Genomic DNA, 16454 nt, shown 5'->3' on the forward strand with positions numbered 1-16454 from the left:
GAATTATCAATCTTGTTAAATTTTAATTAAAAAAATAAAGGGTGATCAACAAGACATGTCTTTCCCCCGATGTGGCAATGCGATATTGACCATGTGCAGATGGCTTTTACTCAGACAAACTGAACTTGACAAAAACAATCAATCTAAATCAATCACTTTTTGTTTTAATTAAAACAAAAGCTGATCCAATGTACATGCACTGAGATGGATCACGTCAGGATATTACCGGTAAATGCCTTCTTGTCCAACAGTAAATCTGCGGTAGTGTGTAGTTACTAGCTGCTATCAATCAAGTACAGTGGAACGTTTCTATTCCGAATGCCACTTTGTCGAACTTTCAGCTATACCAAACATCGTGCTTGGCTCCCAATTTTTGCGTACAAAACGTGCTGAACATTGTTGTTTAAAAATGACAACGGAAGAGTGACAAATGTCTATTATTTCCCCAAGGAATAGAAGGGGAAAGTGACCCATTGCTGTAGTTAGCAAGCTCAAAACCTGTGTAGTTACACTGTACAAGTTCAAAGTCGTCTTTCAATAACTACCAGGGCGTGCAGGGTAAAGTTCTGAAGGGCGTTATTTGTTAAAAAGTGAGTATCGGAACACCAGCAGGTTAAAATCGCTATATCGAATGATAGCTGTCACAAACAAATTCTGTGGATACTGTTATGTTCGTTCCACTGTAGGATAGAAAGTGATTTTCGGATTGGTTTCCTCTTTTGTAGTTTATAGAGATACTTTTCCGTTTTAAAATTTGTTTTGGTCATTTTTGTGCAGGTGATGTCACTGCTGATGGAAGGCAACAAAGAGCGTACCCAGGAACCGACGGCGGCCAACAAGACGTCGTCCCGCTCCCACGCCGTGCTGCAAGTCACCGTTCAAGAGCGCAATCGCGTCCGCAGCACCTCGCAGAAAGTGCGCATCGGCAAGCTGTTCATGATTGATCTGGCTGGGTCTGAGAGGGCGTCACAAACAAAGGTGAGAATCTCGATGACTCGTACTCGACTCGAGTCGCAGCAATGACATCGGCAAACTGACTTGGACTCGGAATTGACCGTTGTGACTCGGACTCGATGTTAATGACTGGTGACTATCACATATTTTTTTTTTACCAAACAAAATATTTGTTCAAAACATAATTTCGATGTTTTTTCCGAAAGTAATGTTAAAGCAACACTATTAAAGGAATGTTAAGCACACGAACCCGAATCCACCACTCTCCAGGTGGTGTTGCAAATAATAATGTTTGTTATTAAATGCACCCCTCCCTGTTTCCAACCACACCGCATTGCTTACATATCACTTACATGCATGTGTGCGCGTTTATGGTGTAAATCGAGGACACACACGTGCAACATCACGGATGAATTGAGGACAGGAACCGAATCGAGGACTCCTCTGTTGGAAAACATGTACAAAACCAATGAGAGCTGTTGCGAAAAAGTACAAACAAAGGAAAAGGGAAGAAGAACAAAAGAAAATCCTTGATTTACACCATAAACAAGCGTGCGTGTACGTGAACTATATACACCCCGAGGACAGACGGACAATGGGAGAACAACAGATTCTTTGTTGTCCTCGAGAGTTCATCTTTTGTTAAAAACGGTCCTCGATCGTGAGTTTGTGTGCTTAGTCTATGGGAGAATTACAGGGACAAAGGGAAACACAAAGCATTGTCCTCGAGAGTATAGTAAAACACAACTGTGTGTTCATGTCCATACACATCCATTTTGTACAAATGTGACTTGGACTGGGCCTCGGACTTGAATCAAATGACTCGAGACTCGGACTCGTTCTTGACCCGAGTGACTCGAGACTCGGGTCAAACAACACTGCTACCTTCGGTGGGACTCAAATTCTCCAGCTTACCAGAGCAGATGTCTTCACTCTAACACCAAGCTCGCAAAAGTTGATTGGCTCGTTCTCCCAAATGCAAAATTCTATGCAAAATATCATTATGTTAGATAAACATGTACAGTTTTTTCAAACACTATGTTCTAAGCTTCCAAGTCTTCCCCACTTTTTCTCATTTGCTTTTTGTCTCGTTTTGTCATAAAGAATCGCGGCAAGCGCATGATAGAGGGCGCTCACATCAACCGGTCCCTGCTGGCATTAGGCAACTGCATCAACGCGCTGGTTGAGGGCGGCAAATACGTCAATTACAGGGACAGCAAGCTGACCAGAATCTTAAAGGTAAGCGCATGCTGTTTGGTTCCGAGTCGTAGTGGTACCAGTATGTTAAAAAAAATCAGAATTCTTTTACTTTTTCATGTGACCCATTTAATCCCTGTACTGCCCCAAAGCAGTCTGGCTATTACTCCAGAACTCTACGTACTCTTTGGGTTCATCTGAAGGCTCAGGTTAATTGGAATTCAGTCAGAGTAGAAGTGTCTGAATTTCGCGTAGGTGCAGTTCTCAACAATTCTGATCTGCTGTCTGCATTTCATGAGCAAATTATGACCATCATTTCTCAGAGAGTTCCTTTAAAAAAAAGTCTCCTACCGCTTCAATGATAAGGCCTGGTTTTCAACCAAATGGTAGAGCTGCCAGAGACGCAAAACCAGGGAATCTTGGGAAGAATGCATCCACGCAAGGTCTTTTGCGGAAAAAAACGTACCGCGATGCTGAGAGAGTTCATGTTAGCTCCGCTCGTAGAAAGCTGTCGAACTCTTCTGATCCTCACAAGTGGTGGTCCACGTTGAAGTCGGCTGTGTTTGGTTCGAGCCCATCTCTTCCTCCCTTGCTTTGGATGCGCCCTTTTGGGCTGATAATCGTTGATTATACTGGGAAAGATTGTTAAAAATATATACATGTACTTTCACACAACTATAGCTTAAAAACTTACCATTTCCATGTAATCATAGCGTGGAGATTGGTGTTTACAACATTTTTGGTCCGCAAAATTTGTGCCAGTCACACATGTCTCTGTTCAAAAATTTTCTTCAAATGCATGTGTGCTAGAATAAGCCAGTTCAATTTTTCAACTGTGCATTCGGGATAATCGAACGCGCATAAAGTTATATGTATTTTTGAAACCTTTAATATAACTTTTTTTCCTAGGATGCCTTGGGAGGAAACTGTAAGACCGTGATGATCGCCAACATTAGTCCAGCAAGCATGCTGTTTGAGGAATCTCGGAACACGCTGATGTATGCAGACAGAGCCAAGAACATCAAAATGAAGGTAACAGAGACCGGATCAGTTTTGTGTGCTTAAATTTCTTTAAATAAACATCAGAATTATGTTTGTAACCATTATATAACCATTTAAATAAACATCAGAATTATGTTTGTAACCATTTGGCGACGGGATTATTTTTGCCGATAAATTCGATTTTCGAAAAAAAGCAAACTATAACAGCCAACTTCTGATTTACAGCCAAAAGCCGCAAAAACTGATTCGCAAGAGTCTTTTCAATAGCATTTGTACAATACTTCCTCGTATTTTTCGAGACTCCGGGGTGTGCCCACGGAGCGTAAAGTGTACCACAACAGGCTGTGCACAGCGGCCTTGTTCAAGTACAACACACGGTTTGCCTCCACAGACTTCTTGGACTTTGTGTGTGTGTACAAAACAAATGCAGGATTAGCATATTTAGACATCATCCTGAGGCGAGGCGAGGCACGCTTGACGTTTTAACCTGTCGGCCGTGCTTGTGTATAAAAACAGCCAGATCGTGTTAACACATCGTCCAACGCGAACTGGTTAAAGTGTGATTTTATTTTTTCTTGGTAAAAAATATGTGACTCGCATGTCAGGAGTCATTAGCATCAAATCCAAGTCATGATGGTCGAGACAATTTTTTTGCTGATTTAAAGGGAATATACATCATTTGCTTTTGCTGTAATTTTCAGAAATGGATGGAATTGGGGGGTTGGAAATATGTAGCAAATATAGTTACACTGACTTTTTTGAGGTTTTGGGTTCGAAAATGCTATAAAAACCAAGAAAAACTATCATTTTCCTGTAGTCTGGTTCCTTGACCCCATATAAGAAGAAACAGAGCAGTTTACATAAATTGGGGAATTGTAAGGTCAGGGAACCAGTCTAGCTGGCTTGTACCCGTTCATAGGTGTGTAATCGATTTCAAACAAGTGCGATGGTCAATTGGGGCCAGTATTTGAAAAAAAAAGCCAGTTTTTTCCAACGCTGGTCGGCCGACCAGCGTTGGAAATTGATACAAAAATACCACTTTTCTTGGAAATGACAGTATACCAGGTGCCATGATTTTACAGGATGCTTTACACTGTCATTCACTAACAGTCCAGCAAGGTATTTCAAAATGATTTGGTAGTTTTATTTTTTGATGTTTGCAAATGTTGTATTTTCCCTTTAATTCCAGCTGAGTCTGAGTCACCAAATTGCATCTCGAGACAGACTGGAGTCTGAGTCCTACACAACTGGTAGTTGGCAATCAAAAAAATAATAACCAATTTTTTTTTGTCCTTCTCAGATCAAACAAAACCTGAACAATGTCACGTCCCACATGGTGCAGTACACCAACATCATCAAAGAGCTACGACAAGAGATCGTGCGACTCCAGAAGAAGATTGCCGACCAGAACCGCCTCAAGGAATCCTCGCCGCAGAACCAAGAATCCAAATGTGAGTCATAGAACTCAAAATGTATACTTCAAATACAAGCCTGTGTTGTTGATTAAATACTTCTAGAAATACACAATGTGAAATGTTCATACATGCTCTGTGCATATGCTGCCCCTCATGCAGTGAAAATACAAACAGTAATGTCTAGATGTTCATGCTATGGTGTATTCCTCTCAAATAAGTTTTTAAATATTGAAAAACTGTTTTCCAATTCATTTGAAATAAATTACTATGATCATTATGTTGGATTCTAGCTGTAGATATAACAGAGTTACATTCCCAGTTACTTTATTATTATTATTATTAATTATTTCTGGTAATGAAACCAAGGATTCCTCAAAAGTGCCCTAGGCACTGTAGCTCGCAAGCCTGAAGAAACCTGTAGAGAGAAGACAATGAGAAAAATTAACAGTTTTAGAGGTGGGAGGAAAACCCCAGAAGAATATTCTGGGGAAAACCAACAGAATCAGGCAGGGACTGAAAACCCAATGCACATGTTGGCCCAGGCGGGATTCGAACCTGGGTCACAGCGGTGGAAGGCGAGGAAAGTACCGCTACGCCAACCTGATTCCCCTGTTACTTATGACTTTACTTGTGATTTGACTTGTGACTGACTTTCTGAATCATCTTGTGATCGACATAACTACATCTTTTGTACACGCCTTTGGTCATCATTCATATTGTTTCTACTGATCTTGTAATGTTTGTCACATTGTATCACTGGCAGTCTATTCTTTGCGATAAAAAAACTCTGAATTTGTTTCAATTTCAGCGGAGGAATCCATCCACAATCGTGACGAGATGGACCGGCTCCGGCAACAGCTGATGGCCAACTTCCAAGACCAGATGGACATCAGACAGAGCATGATGGAGGTGGAAAACCGTAAATGGGAGGTGGCTGTATTCATCAACAGACAGATGGCACTCATCACAGAGTAAGTAGACAGACGGGGTGATAGACAGGTAGACACACAGGGTGACAGAGACAGACACTGTGACATAAGACAGAGCATGATGGAGGTGGAAAACCGGAAATAGGAGGTGGCTGTACTCATCAACAGACAGATGGCACTCATCACGGAATAAGTAGACAGACAGGGTGAAAGACAGGTAGACACACAGTGTGACAGAGACAGACACGGTGACATCAGACAGAGCATGATGGAGGTGGTAAACCGTAAATGGGAGGTGGATGTACTCATCAACAGACAGATGGCACTCATCACGGAGTAAGTAGACAGACAGGGTGATAGACGGGTAGACACATAGGGTGACAGAGACAGACATGGTGGCATAGACGGAGCATGATGGAGGTGGTAAACCATAAATGGGAGGTGGCTGTACTCATCAACAGACAGATGGCACTCATCACAGAGTAAGTAGACGGACAGGGTGATAGACAGGTAGACACACAGGGTGACAGAGACAGACATGGTGACATCAGACAGAGCATGATGGAGGTGGAAAACCGGAAATGGAAGGTGGCTGTACTCATCAACAGGCAGATGGCACTCATCACAGAGTAAGTAGACAGACAGGGTGATAGACAGGTAGACACACAGGGTGACAGAGACAGACACGGTGACATCAGACAGAGCGTGATGGAGGTGGAAAACCGGAAATGGGAGGTGGCTGTATTCATCAACAGGCAGATGGCACTCATCACAGAGTAAGTAGACAGACAGGGTGATAGCAGGTAGACACACCGGGTGACAGAGACAGACACGGTGACATCAGACAGAGCATGATGGAGGTGGAAAACCGTAAATGGGAGGTGGCTGTACTCATCAACAGGCAGATGGCACTCATCACGGAGTAAGTAGACAGACAGGGTGATAGACAGGTAGACACACAGACAGACATGGTAACGTAGAGGGAGCATGATGGAGGTGGACAGGAAATTGGAAGTAGACAGACAGGGTGATAATTACAGGGTCAGTAGACAGACATGGTGAAAAGAGCTACATGTAGACACAGGTTGACAGGTAGGATGACAGAGACAGATATGGTAAGAGTCGACATGATGCATGTGAAAAACAGACAAGGTAACAGATTAAGGTGAGAAGCAAAGGAAATGGGAAGCAGCTTTTCCCATTAAAAGTAGAGTAGATCATTTGTCATTTTGTGAATTTTTTTTTCGTTTGAAGCAACAAAAGTGCTCAAAATCTAAAGACAGGTACTTTAAAACTAACCTAATGAAGGTTTGGTTCAGTGAATGCTGTATATATATTTTAGGATCTCAATTTCAATTCAAAAGTTGCCGAGTCATGTTTTGAAATCAGCATTGAGAACACGTTCTCTTTCAGCCGATTGCAGCTACGCGATGTCAGGCACTGAACCGACAAATAATAGCGACTGCGCGCGCGTGTGCATCGTGTCAACGCTTGTGTGCACCCATTCACGGATTCGCCGAATTACAAACCAACTACTAACAGAAATTTCCAAAAATGCGTCACTTGACACACCTTTGGAAATGCATGGCCTTATGTTGTTTTCTTCAAAATGACAGCATGCAAGAAAGAGTAATTTCACAGGAAGTTTATTGGCATTACTATCTTTAAACCAAGTAAGCTTATAACAAAAACTTCATCAGTTACTTTTTAGATAGCTGCAAATGATCTATTCTGCCTTTAAAGCTATAGTCCATCATTTGCAGCCATCCGAAAAGTAACTGGCGTAATTACTGTTGAAAAACAAACTTGGTTGAAAGATAGTAAGGGAACTAAACTCCCTGTGAAATTATTCTTTCTGGGAAGCTGTCATTTTGAAGTAATCAACGAAAGAAGGCATTTCCAACGGTGATTCTTATTAAAGAAGCACCATAGGAAAATTTAAATTAGTAGTTCGTTTTGTTATTCAGCGCAGCGCGCACAAGTATTGGAACGACGCACACGCGGTTGTAATAATTCGTCGGATCAGTGCGCGACGCCGCGTATAGCTGCAATTACAAAACAATTCAAAACATGATTCAGTAACTTTTGATTTAAAATTGAGATCTTAGAATGCTGTTTTTCTCGGAATGTACAGCTGAAGCTTAGCTGAAACTTCATCAGGTTAGTTGCTCAGTATCCTTTATTAGGATTTGAATACTTTTGTTGCTTCAAACGAACAAAATGCACTAATTACAAATGATGGACTATAGCTTTAACAGGCAAATGACAATCATTACAGAAAAATAGACAGGTAAAGAGACGGAACATATTGAGAGATAGTAAAAGCGGCATGCACAGACAACATGGGGTGTAGAATGAAGCTGTAGATTATTCATTCAAAAGTTGTAATTAATCAGAAGGTTGGAAGATGCTTGACATAAATGTGTTAATATGTTTGATAAGTAAGTATTTGTTGTAATTTTTCTTTTAACAGGTGGGAGCAAGAGAGATCTCGAAGTAAAGAGATTAACAAAGAGGTGGACAATAGATACAAAGGTATTGTACAAAACTTATATCTTTTGTTCAATTGAAAAATAAAGCAACTCTTCAAAGGGAATATACAACATTTGCAAACATCAAAAAATAAAACAACCAAGTTTTTACGAAATACCTTACTAGGATGTTGGTAAATGACAGTCTAAAGCATCCTGTAACATTATGGCACCTGGAGTGAAGTCATTTTCAAGAAAATTGTATTTTTGTAAAAATTTCCAGCGGTGGTCGGCCGACCACCGTTGGAAAAACCTAACTATTTTTCAACTACTGCTCAAAATTTACCATTAATTCAGTCCAAATTTGTTTACTATTGGTTACATGTTCATGAAAGGGTGCAGGCCAGCTAGACTGATACCCTTACCTTACAATTTTCCGGCATCTGTAAATTGATCCATTTTATATTTAGTGGAGTCGGGGAACCAGACTACTTGAACAGTTTTGTTTTTTTTGGTTTTTCCAGCATTTTCGAACACAAAACTTCAAACATGTCAGTGTAACAATATTTGATCTATTATACTAACCCCTCAAATAGTTCATTTCTGAAAATTACAGCAAAAGCCAATGATGTACATTCCCTTTAATGCCCTTCCCAAGAGCCGTGCGTTGGGATAAATATTTCAATGACACGTGATCAATGACCCACCAATCAGATGACAGGGATTTTTTTATCAGGTGTTGTATAATACGAAATATTGCTACTTTAAATCCCTTTTGTCTTGCCTGAACGAGTTCAGGAAAGAGACCATGCAATCACTATGTCTGTCCGTATGAACGGTACATCCCAGCTGATGAGCAGTTCGGGGGTAGGAGCATTGTTGTCCTTTTGTCCCTATTTCTAAAGATTTCGTTGTGGGGTACCCTTTTTTTTAAAAAGATTTTACTTGTGGGGTGCCGCTCCCTTTGTTCGAGTTCCCCACAAGTGGTCCATGGTAAGCACGTCTGTATGTATGTCTGCCCCTATGTATGTCCTTCCTTTCATTTGAAAAGTTGAAGTCCAATTCGGGCGATTCACAATGCAGAGTGCCACCAATAATTTGCCACGGAGAGATCATTTTTCCCAGTGCATTGTGGGAGATGGTCGACAATTTTGCAGCGCGGGACATTTGAAATTGTTCATTTTTCCCGGTCAGTAGTTTCGTTAGCGTATGATTGGAGTATATGTTTGCCCTTTTATTTTCTTTGTATCAATATGGTGATTTTTTGTAAGGCGGCAGAACGCTATGCCCTATCTATAACATAATAGCTCAAGTTGTCTACTGACACTCATTCAAATGGGCCATATTTTGTCGACCGTAAACTTAAAAAGTTGACTCTCCATGGCAAACTCTTGGTGGCGCACTGCATTGTGAATTGGCCGAATTTGAACCAAATTTGAGTCATAGATGCAACATGGCAACATTCATATGATAATGATGTCAAATTTCACATACCAAGGTCAAAGGTCATCTGAGGTCAAGTTGTAAAATAGGCTGAAAATGTAAAATTGGTCTCATTTGAAACAGTCGAGTCGCGTGGTCCGAGAACCACCTTGTTAAGCCACTGGCTTATAGTTTAATCTGGTGTGTTTTAGCCTTCAGTTCAATATGCCAAATCATGATTTCTCCTTTTTCAGAACAAAACCAGGAGAAGGACATTGACGCATACAGCACGACGTCTGAGACCCCCGAGCCGGAGGATATCATCAATGCCCGGGAGGAGATCGCCGTCCTGGTTGGACAACAGAACAAGCTGGTGGCTTCTCAGAAGGAGCTAGAGGGGAGACTAGAGGATGTCAGAATGGATGCTAACTCACTGGAAGAGGTAGGCAGAGGAGATGGGTAGGATGGATGGGGATATAGACCACGGGCTTCAGAACAATTGGTGGGATGGTAGAGATATTAGAGAGTTTCGGCATCCGGGAAACATTTTACATGTCGCTTGCACTTATCTGTATGGCATCACACATTATACAAATATGGAATGCTTCAAGTGGTGTAGTAAAACTAGCCTCCCGAGGTGATCTGTGGACATTCTATTTTCCCGAGGTGAAGTTGAGGGAAAATAGAATGCTCCATGGATCACCGAGGGAGGCTAGTTTTACTTCAGCACGAGTTAAAGCATTCAATATTCTTTTTATAACACTTCACCCACAGATTCTGCTTGGTTTTAATATTTTAAATTACTTAAATCTAAACACAGTTGAAATAAACTTCAATTTCAATACAAAATTGGTGGGAAATGTATTTCTCTTTTTCAAACCACCCCTTGAAGAAATGTTGGAACCCAACTCTGTGGTGCGCTCTCTTGGGAACAATACGCGCAACGCTCAACGCGCACATTAGCATGCATTCGCACACAAATACTGCACCATGGGTATAGTACTTTGGTTGCTAGTGGTATAGTACTTCGGTTACTACGGGTATAGTACTTTTGGCCGAGCACAGAAAGACAGCAAAAATAGGAAATACCTTGTGACTCGCTCTCGGCCAATCAAGACACAGAATCTGTAGGTGAGGTGTTATAAATGCGCATATGTGATGGGGCATTCAGAATTTGGTTTAGGCATCGCAGCAGCTAAACCAGTTACAACTTTGATTGTGACATATCTGAGATATCTAATGCTTCTTGAAATTAAGAATGATAACTTATTAGAAGTATCATTTTGGCACAAATTTGGTGTAAAACTCGAACGTTAAAGGCCTTTCTCAATATTTTACTTTTTTGACAAGTCGATAAATGCAAACTTTAAACAGCCATAACTTGTCAACGGAATGCCTGATTAAAGTGCAGCAAACAGTATTGTAAGGAGAATTTTATTCTCTTTCCTAATACCCACAAACCCTCTTTTCCACCTCTGCCCAGTTCTGTCTCATTTTGCCAGAACGCGTCACATTTGTTTTATGACACCTCGGGTTCAGTACAATTGTGCTTCAATTTCGATGTATGAACTCAACTATGTAGCCAAGACTACTCAGAAGACAGGCTTGGGCTAATATCTTGCTGCATCACGATGTCTTTGTTTCTAGGTCCTCCCCAAGAAGATTACCAGTGAGGAGCAGGGTGAGATCCTGAGCATGCTGTGCAAGGTCCATGAGCTGGAGATTGAGAGTATCCTTTTGTCTTGGAATAACTCATTCTTGTTTTATTCGGCCATTGAAGTTCCTCTCTCTGCCTCGTTTTGTTTTTAGTTCCACCCCGAAAAAGAATTTGTTAAGTTTCTATTTTCCCTAGACATACGAAAGTTCTTCACTTTTTATGAATGAGACATCGAGTGCAAAATCTACCCATGTTTACTTAAGGCCAAAAGAAATAATAAGTCGGTCTCTGGTCAGCGCGAGCGTCGATTTTAATCATGCGTGTCGATCTTTTTTTTTCTCCAAAATGTTCCGCGGTAGCTCCAACAGCGCCCTCTATTTCCGCACCTCCTCAATTGTTTTTACCAAAGAGCACCAAGGAATGGGAAATTGCACCAAGGCAAATGATCGAAAGCACCAAGGCAAATTATGGAGGACACCAATGTACATGTACATGAGGACACCAAAAAAGCAAAATAGTACCCCACCTTGTCTGTACAATCCAAGCTTGAAGAAAAAAAAAAAAAAAAAAAAAAAAAAGCCGCGTCGCCGCGTCAATTCCGGAACTTTGGTCTGACCAGAGACCGAATAATTTTTTTTTTGGGCCTAATATGGAATAATTACAATACAAATTTCTAAAAGCCAAGTAAACTCAAAATAATAGCATTTTTTGAAAGGGTTGCGGAAGCCCGCATACAAAAAAAGAAGTTCCAGACTTAATCCTACAAATTGAAAAATTGTGTAGAAAAAAAATTGAAAATGTTATAGAGCTCAGGCTGTGTGTAGTAATTAGTCAGTTCTAGTAATTGAATAAGTATGTGCTTGGCCGGTTTTAAACAAGTACGTTATAAAACCAGCTTAATAATAAATTTCTAACAAATTTTACTTCAAAAAACCAAGTCCAAATTGATCCTTGACTAGAGTTTGTCCCCCAGACACGGAGCTGAAATCCCAGGCCTTGATTCACAAGCACACCACAGAGCAGAAAGAGACGTTGATCCGACGCTACGAGAAACACCGATTGCTGTGTGACAAGATCATCCAAGAACAGCGATCCCTCATCAACAGTAAGTCCCATCTGCAACTCTTACGGTCTGTGTTTGTTCATCCAGAATCTGTGTCAGCGCTTACAGACGAGTCGCGTGTGGTTTTTGGTACCACTATTGGTCGAAGGAGCCCGGAGTGCGGGCGAACTAGTCCAGAGATGCCAACTTTACCGACTACAAAATAGTAATGATTCTTCCTGCAAAGAGTAATGCTAATGTAAATACATAGGACAACAGTCAAGTTTAAGAGTAACCACAGTACTTGTCAGAGTAACCACAATGTTGGCGTATAGGACAGCTGGAAATTTCAAGAGTAGTAACATGCCTCAAAATCCTAATAATTGCTCCAAAAGAGTAATGGTTGGCGTCTCTGTACTACCTGAGCGCGACTTGCGCGAACCTGGTGCCACCGCAGTGGTGCCTCAGAAAATGGGTGTCGCCGAATTAGTCTATACTTGGGGTTGTTCTGAGGTCTTGCAAGAAAAAAGAAACAAGCTAACTCGGGTGGGACTCGAACCCATGACCTGCTTACTACAGGTCGAGTCAGAATGATCTAGGCCCAAGTTCACCTTTTTTGTGGCAAATAGAGTATATTGAGAAAAAAAACTGAGTGTTTCACACGAATGGTTATTACCTTGTCTTCAACAGGATTTTGAATTTTTCAAATTAGCTGCTCTGGTGAGGAGTTATGCCATTTTCATTGAAGTGGCTCATTTTCCAGTCTGCCCGCGGAATTGGTTTTGCCTTTTTTTAAATGTGTCAATAACTTCAAGTGAGTCAGTCGCCATGACGTGGTTTTTATTTGTTATTACACTGCTTCACATCAGTACGCGATTTCAATAAATTTGTTGAACCATGGAACCGTGGTCAGAGTGTTTTTTAGCGTGTGTTCTTTGCCAGCGCTTTTCTTCAAAATGGTACAATGGATATACATGAAACTTTCACCAAATATGTCCAAAATACCAGCCTATAACATATCTGATTTGCACTTGTTTTGATAATTGCTACACATTTTTAATATTTTCTTTAATTTGGGTCCAGATCATTCTGACTCACCCTGTAGTGTAGACGTCTAACTACTTGACTACCTAGCTTGCCAGGGTCGGCCGGCTGGTTCAAAATCTGATTATGCAGCAGGCACTGCAACCATTCACTATGTTTACAATAGTACTAGTCTGTCTGCTTCATCTCTCCCATAGAGCACGGCATCTTCCGGCCCCAGCATTTAGAAGATTGGTTCGACCAGTATACGTCAGCTGTTTTCGATGAGATGTCCCTCGCCAGCACAAACCCTAACCTTCAAAATATTAGGGACATCAAGGTATTTGTTTTTCCCTAAGTTTATATTTCAGGATTTGAAAACAAAATTGATTCTTGTACACCTATCATTCCCAAGGAAAAGTGGTAAAAATATATTGATCGTCTGTAAACCATTACCCTGGCATTCAATGGATGCTTTCTGTACATTTCTGGGAGTCGGCCATTTTCATGTCATGCAATGAAGTGAGCATAAACTTTGGTCGTAGCCCTAACCCTCCAGGATATTTTGTTTAGAATCCCTCCCTAACGCAACCACATGCCACACTTAGCAAAATGACAAGCCTCCTCAGTGTAGCAAGATCCATCAGGTTACAAATCTCAAGGCCAAATCGGAAGTTTCCACATCATTTTTAATGAACTTCTATGAAAAAAAAAACAATTTGAGTCAGAGCTGGGGGGGGGGGGGGGTTCCGACCCCCAAAACCCCCCTCTGGATCCACGCCTGATCTCGGGGAATATTGTTTGTAACAATGTTACACACTGTCATATGTAAACCACACAATGAAGGGTTTGGGCGCAGGAGTACTGCAACTGTACTTCCAAGAGCTTAGTTGAGGATGGAGCACAAGTGTTGGAGTACAGAACATGCCAAATGAGGCTTATGATGCTGTGGACATGAGTGAGAATCAATGAAAACTACTCCTGAAAGCCCGCAAAAGCCCTATTTTATCCTGATTTTGTCCCAAGTCCAACTTTAACCCTATTTTAGTTACAATTTTGATCCTACTGTTCTACTTTTTCACCTGGGTCTGCTTGAAAGCCTGCAATGCTGATATTTCTATAATCTTGATCTTAGGCTACCTCCATGCTGAATCTTAGAGCCCTGAAAGCCCTTCAGGAGGGGTCTGACGACACCTCACCAGAGAAGGAATCCGTGGACGTCAAGACGAGGCCCAGAAGACCTGCTCAAATACCAGAAGAAAGGTACGGTACTTGAAATGATGACCCAACCCAACAAAATGAGTCCTAAGTCGCTAGAGCTGCTATTGTGCTATTGTGGAGCGTTGTGGCCCAATGGTTACCCAGGTGTTTGACTCATGTGCCGTGGTACATGGGTTCGAATCCTGATGGGGAACATGGTGCTTGTGTTCTTGGGCAAGCCACTTTACTACAATTGCCTCTCTCCACCCAGGAGCATGAATGGGTACCTGTGGAGGTATAGACCAGAATGCGCTGATCTTGAGCTGCTGAAAAAACTTGTCTCATTGCCTAATGAACAGGGGTAATAATTGTCCTGTGCTTTAAGACCTTAGGTATAAAGCGCCATGTAAGCATCACATTATCATTATGATGGAGTAATAGGTCTGTTAAAGGCATATGGGGTCATTTGCATTTATCCCAAAAGTAACCTTGCGGGGATTTTTGGATTAGAGATCGTACTGGTACTAAACACCCCGTGAAATTATTCCTTCTGGCTTGCTGTCATTTAGAAGAAATCAAGAAATGTAGGTGATTTCCAACGATCAGGTAATTGACTGATTTGTGGAAATAAAGAGCGTTATGGGCGAAATCGTGTTTCGTGAGCAAAAGATTGTGCATGGTTTTACTCTTTCGCCAAAAAGTTTAATATCCACTGAGCTGAAACTTCAACAGGTTAGGTTTGAACATTTTTTTCTTTGGATTACAACTGTGTAAATGCTAATGGGTTATAGTTCACTTTTCAAGTGTATCACTCACTTCATGTAGAGAAATCCTCGTCATTGTATTGTTGGCATGGTACTTCATGTGTGCAAATGTTTAACACTCTACTTTCACCCAATCCAGCCCCGCCCAGCCTCGCGTCTTCAACCCCAGCCCCCGGGCCCACCAGCTTCGCCAGAAATCAGAGTTCAGCTCCTTGCCCAAGATCAAAGTCCACACCAGCTCGCCGGCGACGGCCGTCGCGACGCCGCCCGTCACGAAACACGAGAGTTTAGAGACACTGAACGACCACGGGAGGCACACCACGTCCCCCGGCGATGCCCTGAAGACCAAGTCGCTGCACGACCTGGAGATCGGGGACTCAGACCCGGACCTGCTGAGCAACCGCAAGGAGATCATTCAGCGCACGAAGAAGATCGCGGCCATCGCCGCCCGAAAGCGCAACTCCCAGAAACAGTTTGACAAATCAGGCAGCCGGCCCGAGAAGCTGAACCTCCACGAGAAGACCATCATCTCACTGCGATCCGTCTACGAAGTCTCGGAGCCCGACACGGACGGAGAGTACCTGACCATGAGCCGGTTGTCCAAGCACAACAGCATGCACGACGCCGCTCACAACGATCCCAACAACAATGACGATAACATGTCTATCGTCACCATGGACAGGAGAAGCGAACTCACGGACACCTATTCCAACGTCAACTTGAAGCACTCGAAGCACAAGAACCTTGGCGGTGGTGGAATGAAACGTCTGACGGAAAAGCAAGTGGCGGACAAGCGTCGTAGGAGAGGGCTCGGATACGAGTCTAGCGGACATGTGATGTACATGCCCTCCAAGGGGGGATACAACAGGGCGTACCCGTCCGTCGATTCACACAGGGGTCATGGGAAGAAGATCACCCCCAGGGCGACGACGACAAATGCTGGTCCAGACCCACACCACACTGGCAAAGTCAAATACCCAATAGTGCATCATGCAGGTTGGTATCATATGACAAAACATAGGCATTGTCTTTAGGAATTGTACTAATTGTGCTTGTTTACCAAACTCACTAATTGGTGTAAATAAGAGATGATTAACCTTAACAATCCCCATCCAGTCAAACTCCAACACCAGGGTTTGTTGGAATCTGTTGGAGTGAGTACTGCACTATAGTAAACTGACTATGCTTTACATGGGGTCAGGCATACCACCATAATCAGAGTCCAACAGTTTGAGTGTAGAGTTTACCATGTGATGTTGGAAATTGCAGGAGTGAGGAAGGTTCCTAGTAAATCACCCAAGGGGGGTTAGGGTTAATGTCTTTGACAACTGCCTACATTAAACCAGTTTATTTTTGTTGATAAAACAGAAGTAGACTT

At 42.1% G+C, this 16454-nt stretch overlaps 1 protein-coding gene across 1 annotated transcript in view; it reads left to right on the top strand.

Annotated features, from left to right (window-relative positions):
- The window catches only part of LOC119722316 (kinesin-like protein KIF19), a 50883-nt gene that overhangs the window by 32222 nt on the left and 2207 nt on the right, over positions 1 to 16454 (top strand). The window contains exons 7-18 of the mRNA XM_038192364.1: positions 778 to 978; positions 2059 to 2193; positions 3061 to 3183; positions 4454 to 4604; positions 5377 to 5539; positions 7971 to 8032; positions 9645 to 9832; positions 11038 to 11119; positions 12021 to 12152; positions 13331 to 13452; positions 14248 to 14375; positions 15216 to 16072. Of these exons, the coding sequence (XP_038048292.1) occupies positions 778 to 978; positions 2059 to 2193; positions 3061 to 3183; positions 4454 to 4604; positions 5377 to 5539; positions 7971 to 8032; positions 9645 to 9832; positions 11038 to 11119; positions 12021 to 12152; positions 13331 to 13452; positions 14248 to 14375; positions 15216 to 16072 (2344 nt within the window). The remainder of the gene's footprint in view (positions 1 to 777; positions 979 to 2058; positions 2194 to 3060; positions 3184 to 4453; positions 4605 to 5376; positions 5540 to 7970; positions 8033 to 9644; positions 9833 to 11037; positions 11120 to 12020; positions 12153 to 13330; positions 13453 to 14247; positions 14376 to 15215; positions 16073 to 16454) is intronic.

The sequence above is a fragment of the Patiria miniata genome, unplaced genomic scaffold, assembly GCF_015706575.1.
Source record: "Patiria miniata isolate m_02_andy unplaced genomic scaffold, ASM1570657v1 HiC_scaffold_15, whole genome shotgun sequence".
Taxonomy (NCBI): domain Eukaryota; kingdom Metazoa; phylum Echinodermata; class Asteroidea; order Valvatida; family Asterinidae; genus Patiria; species Patiria miniata.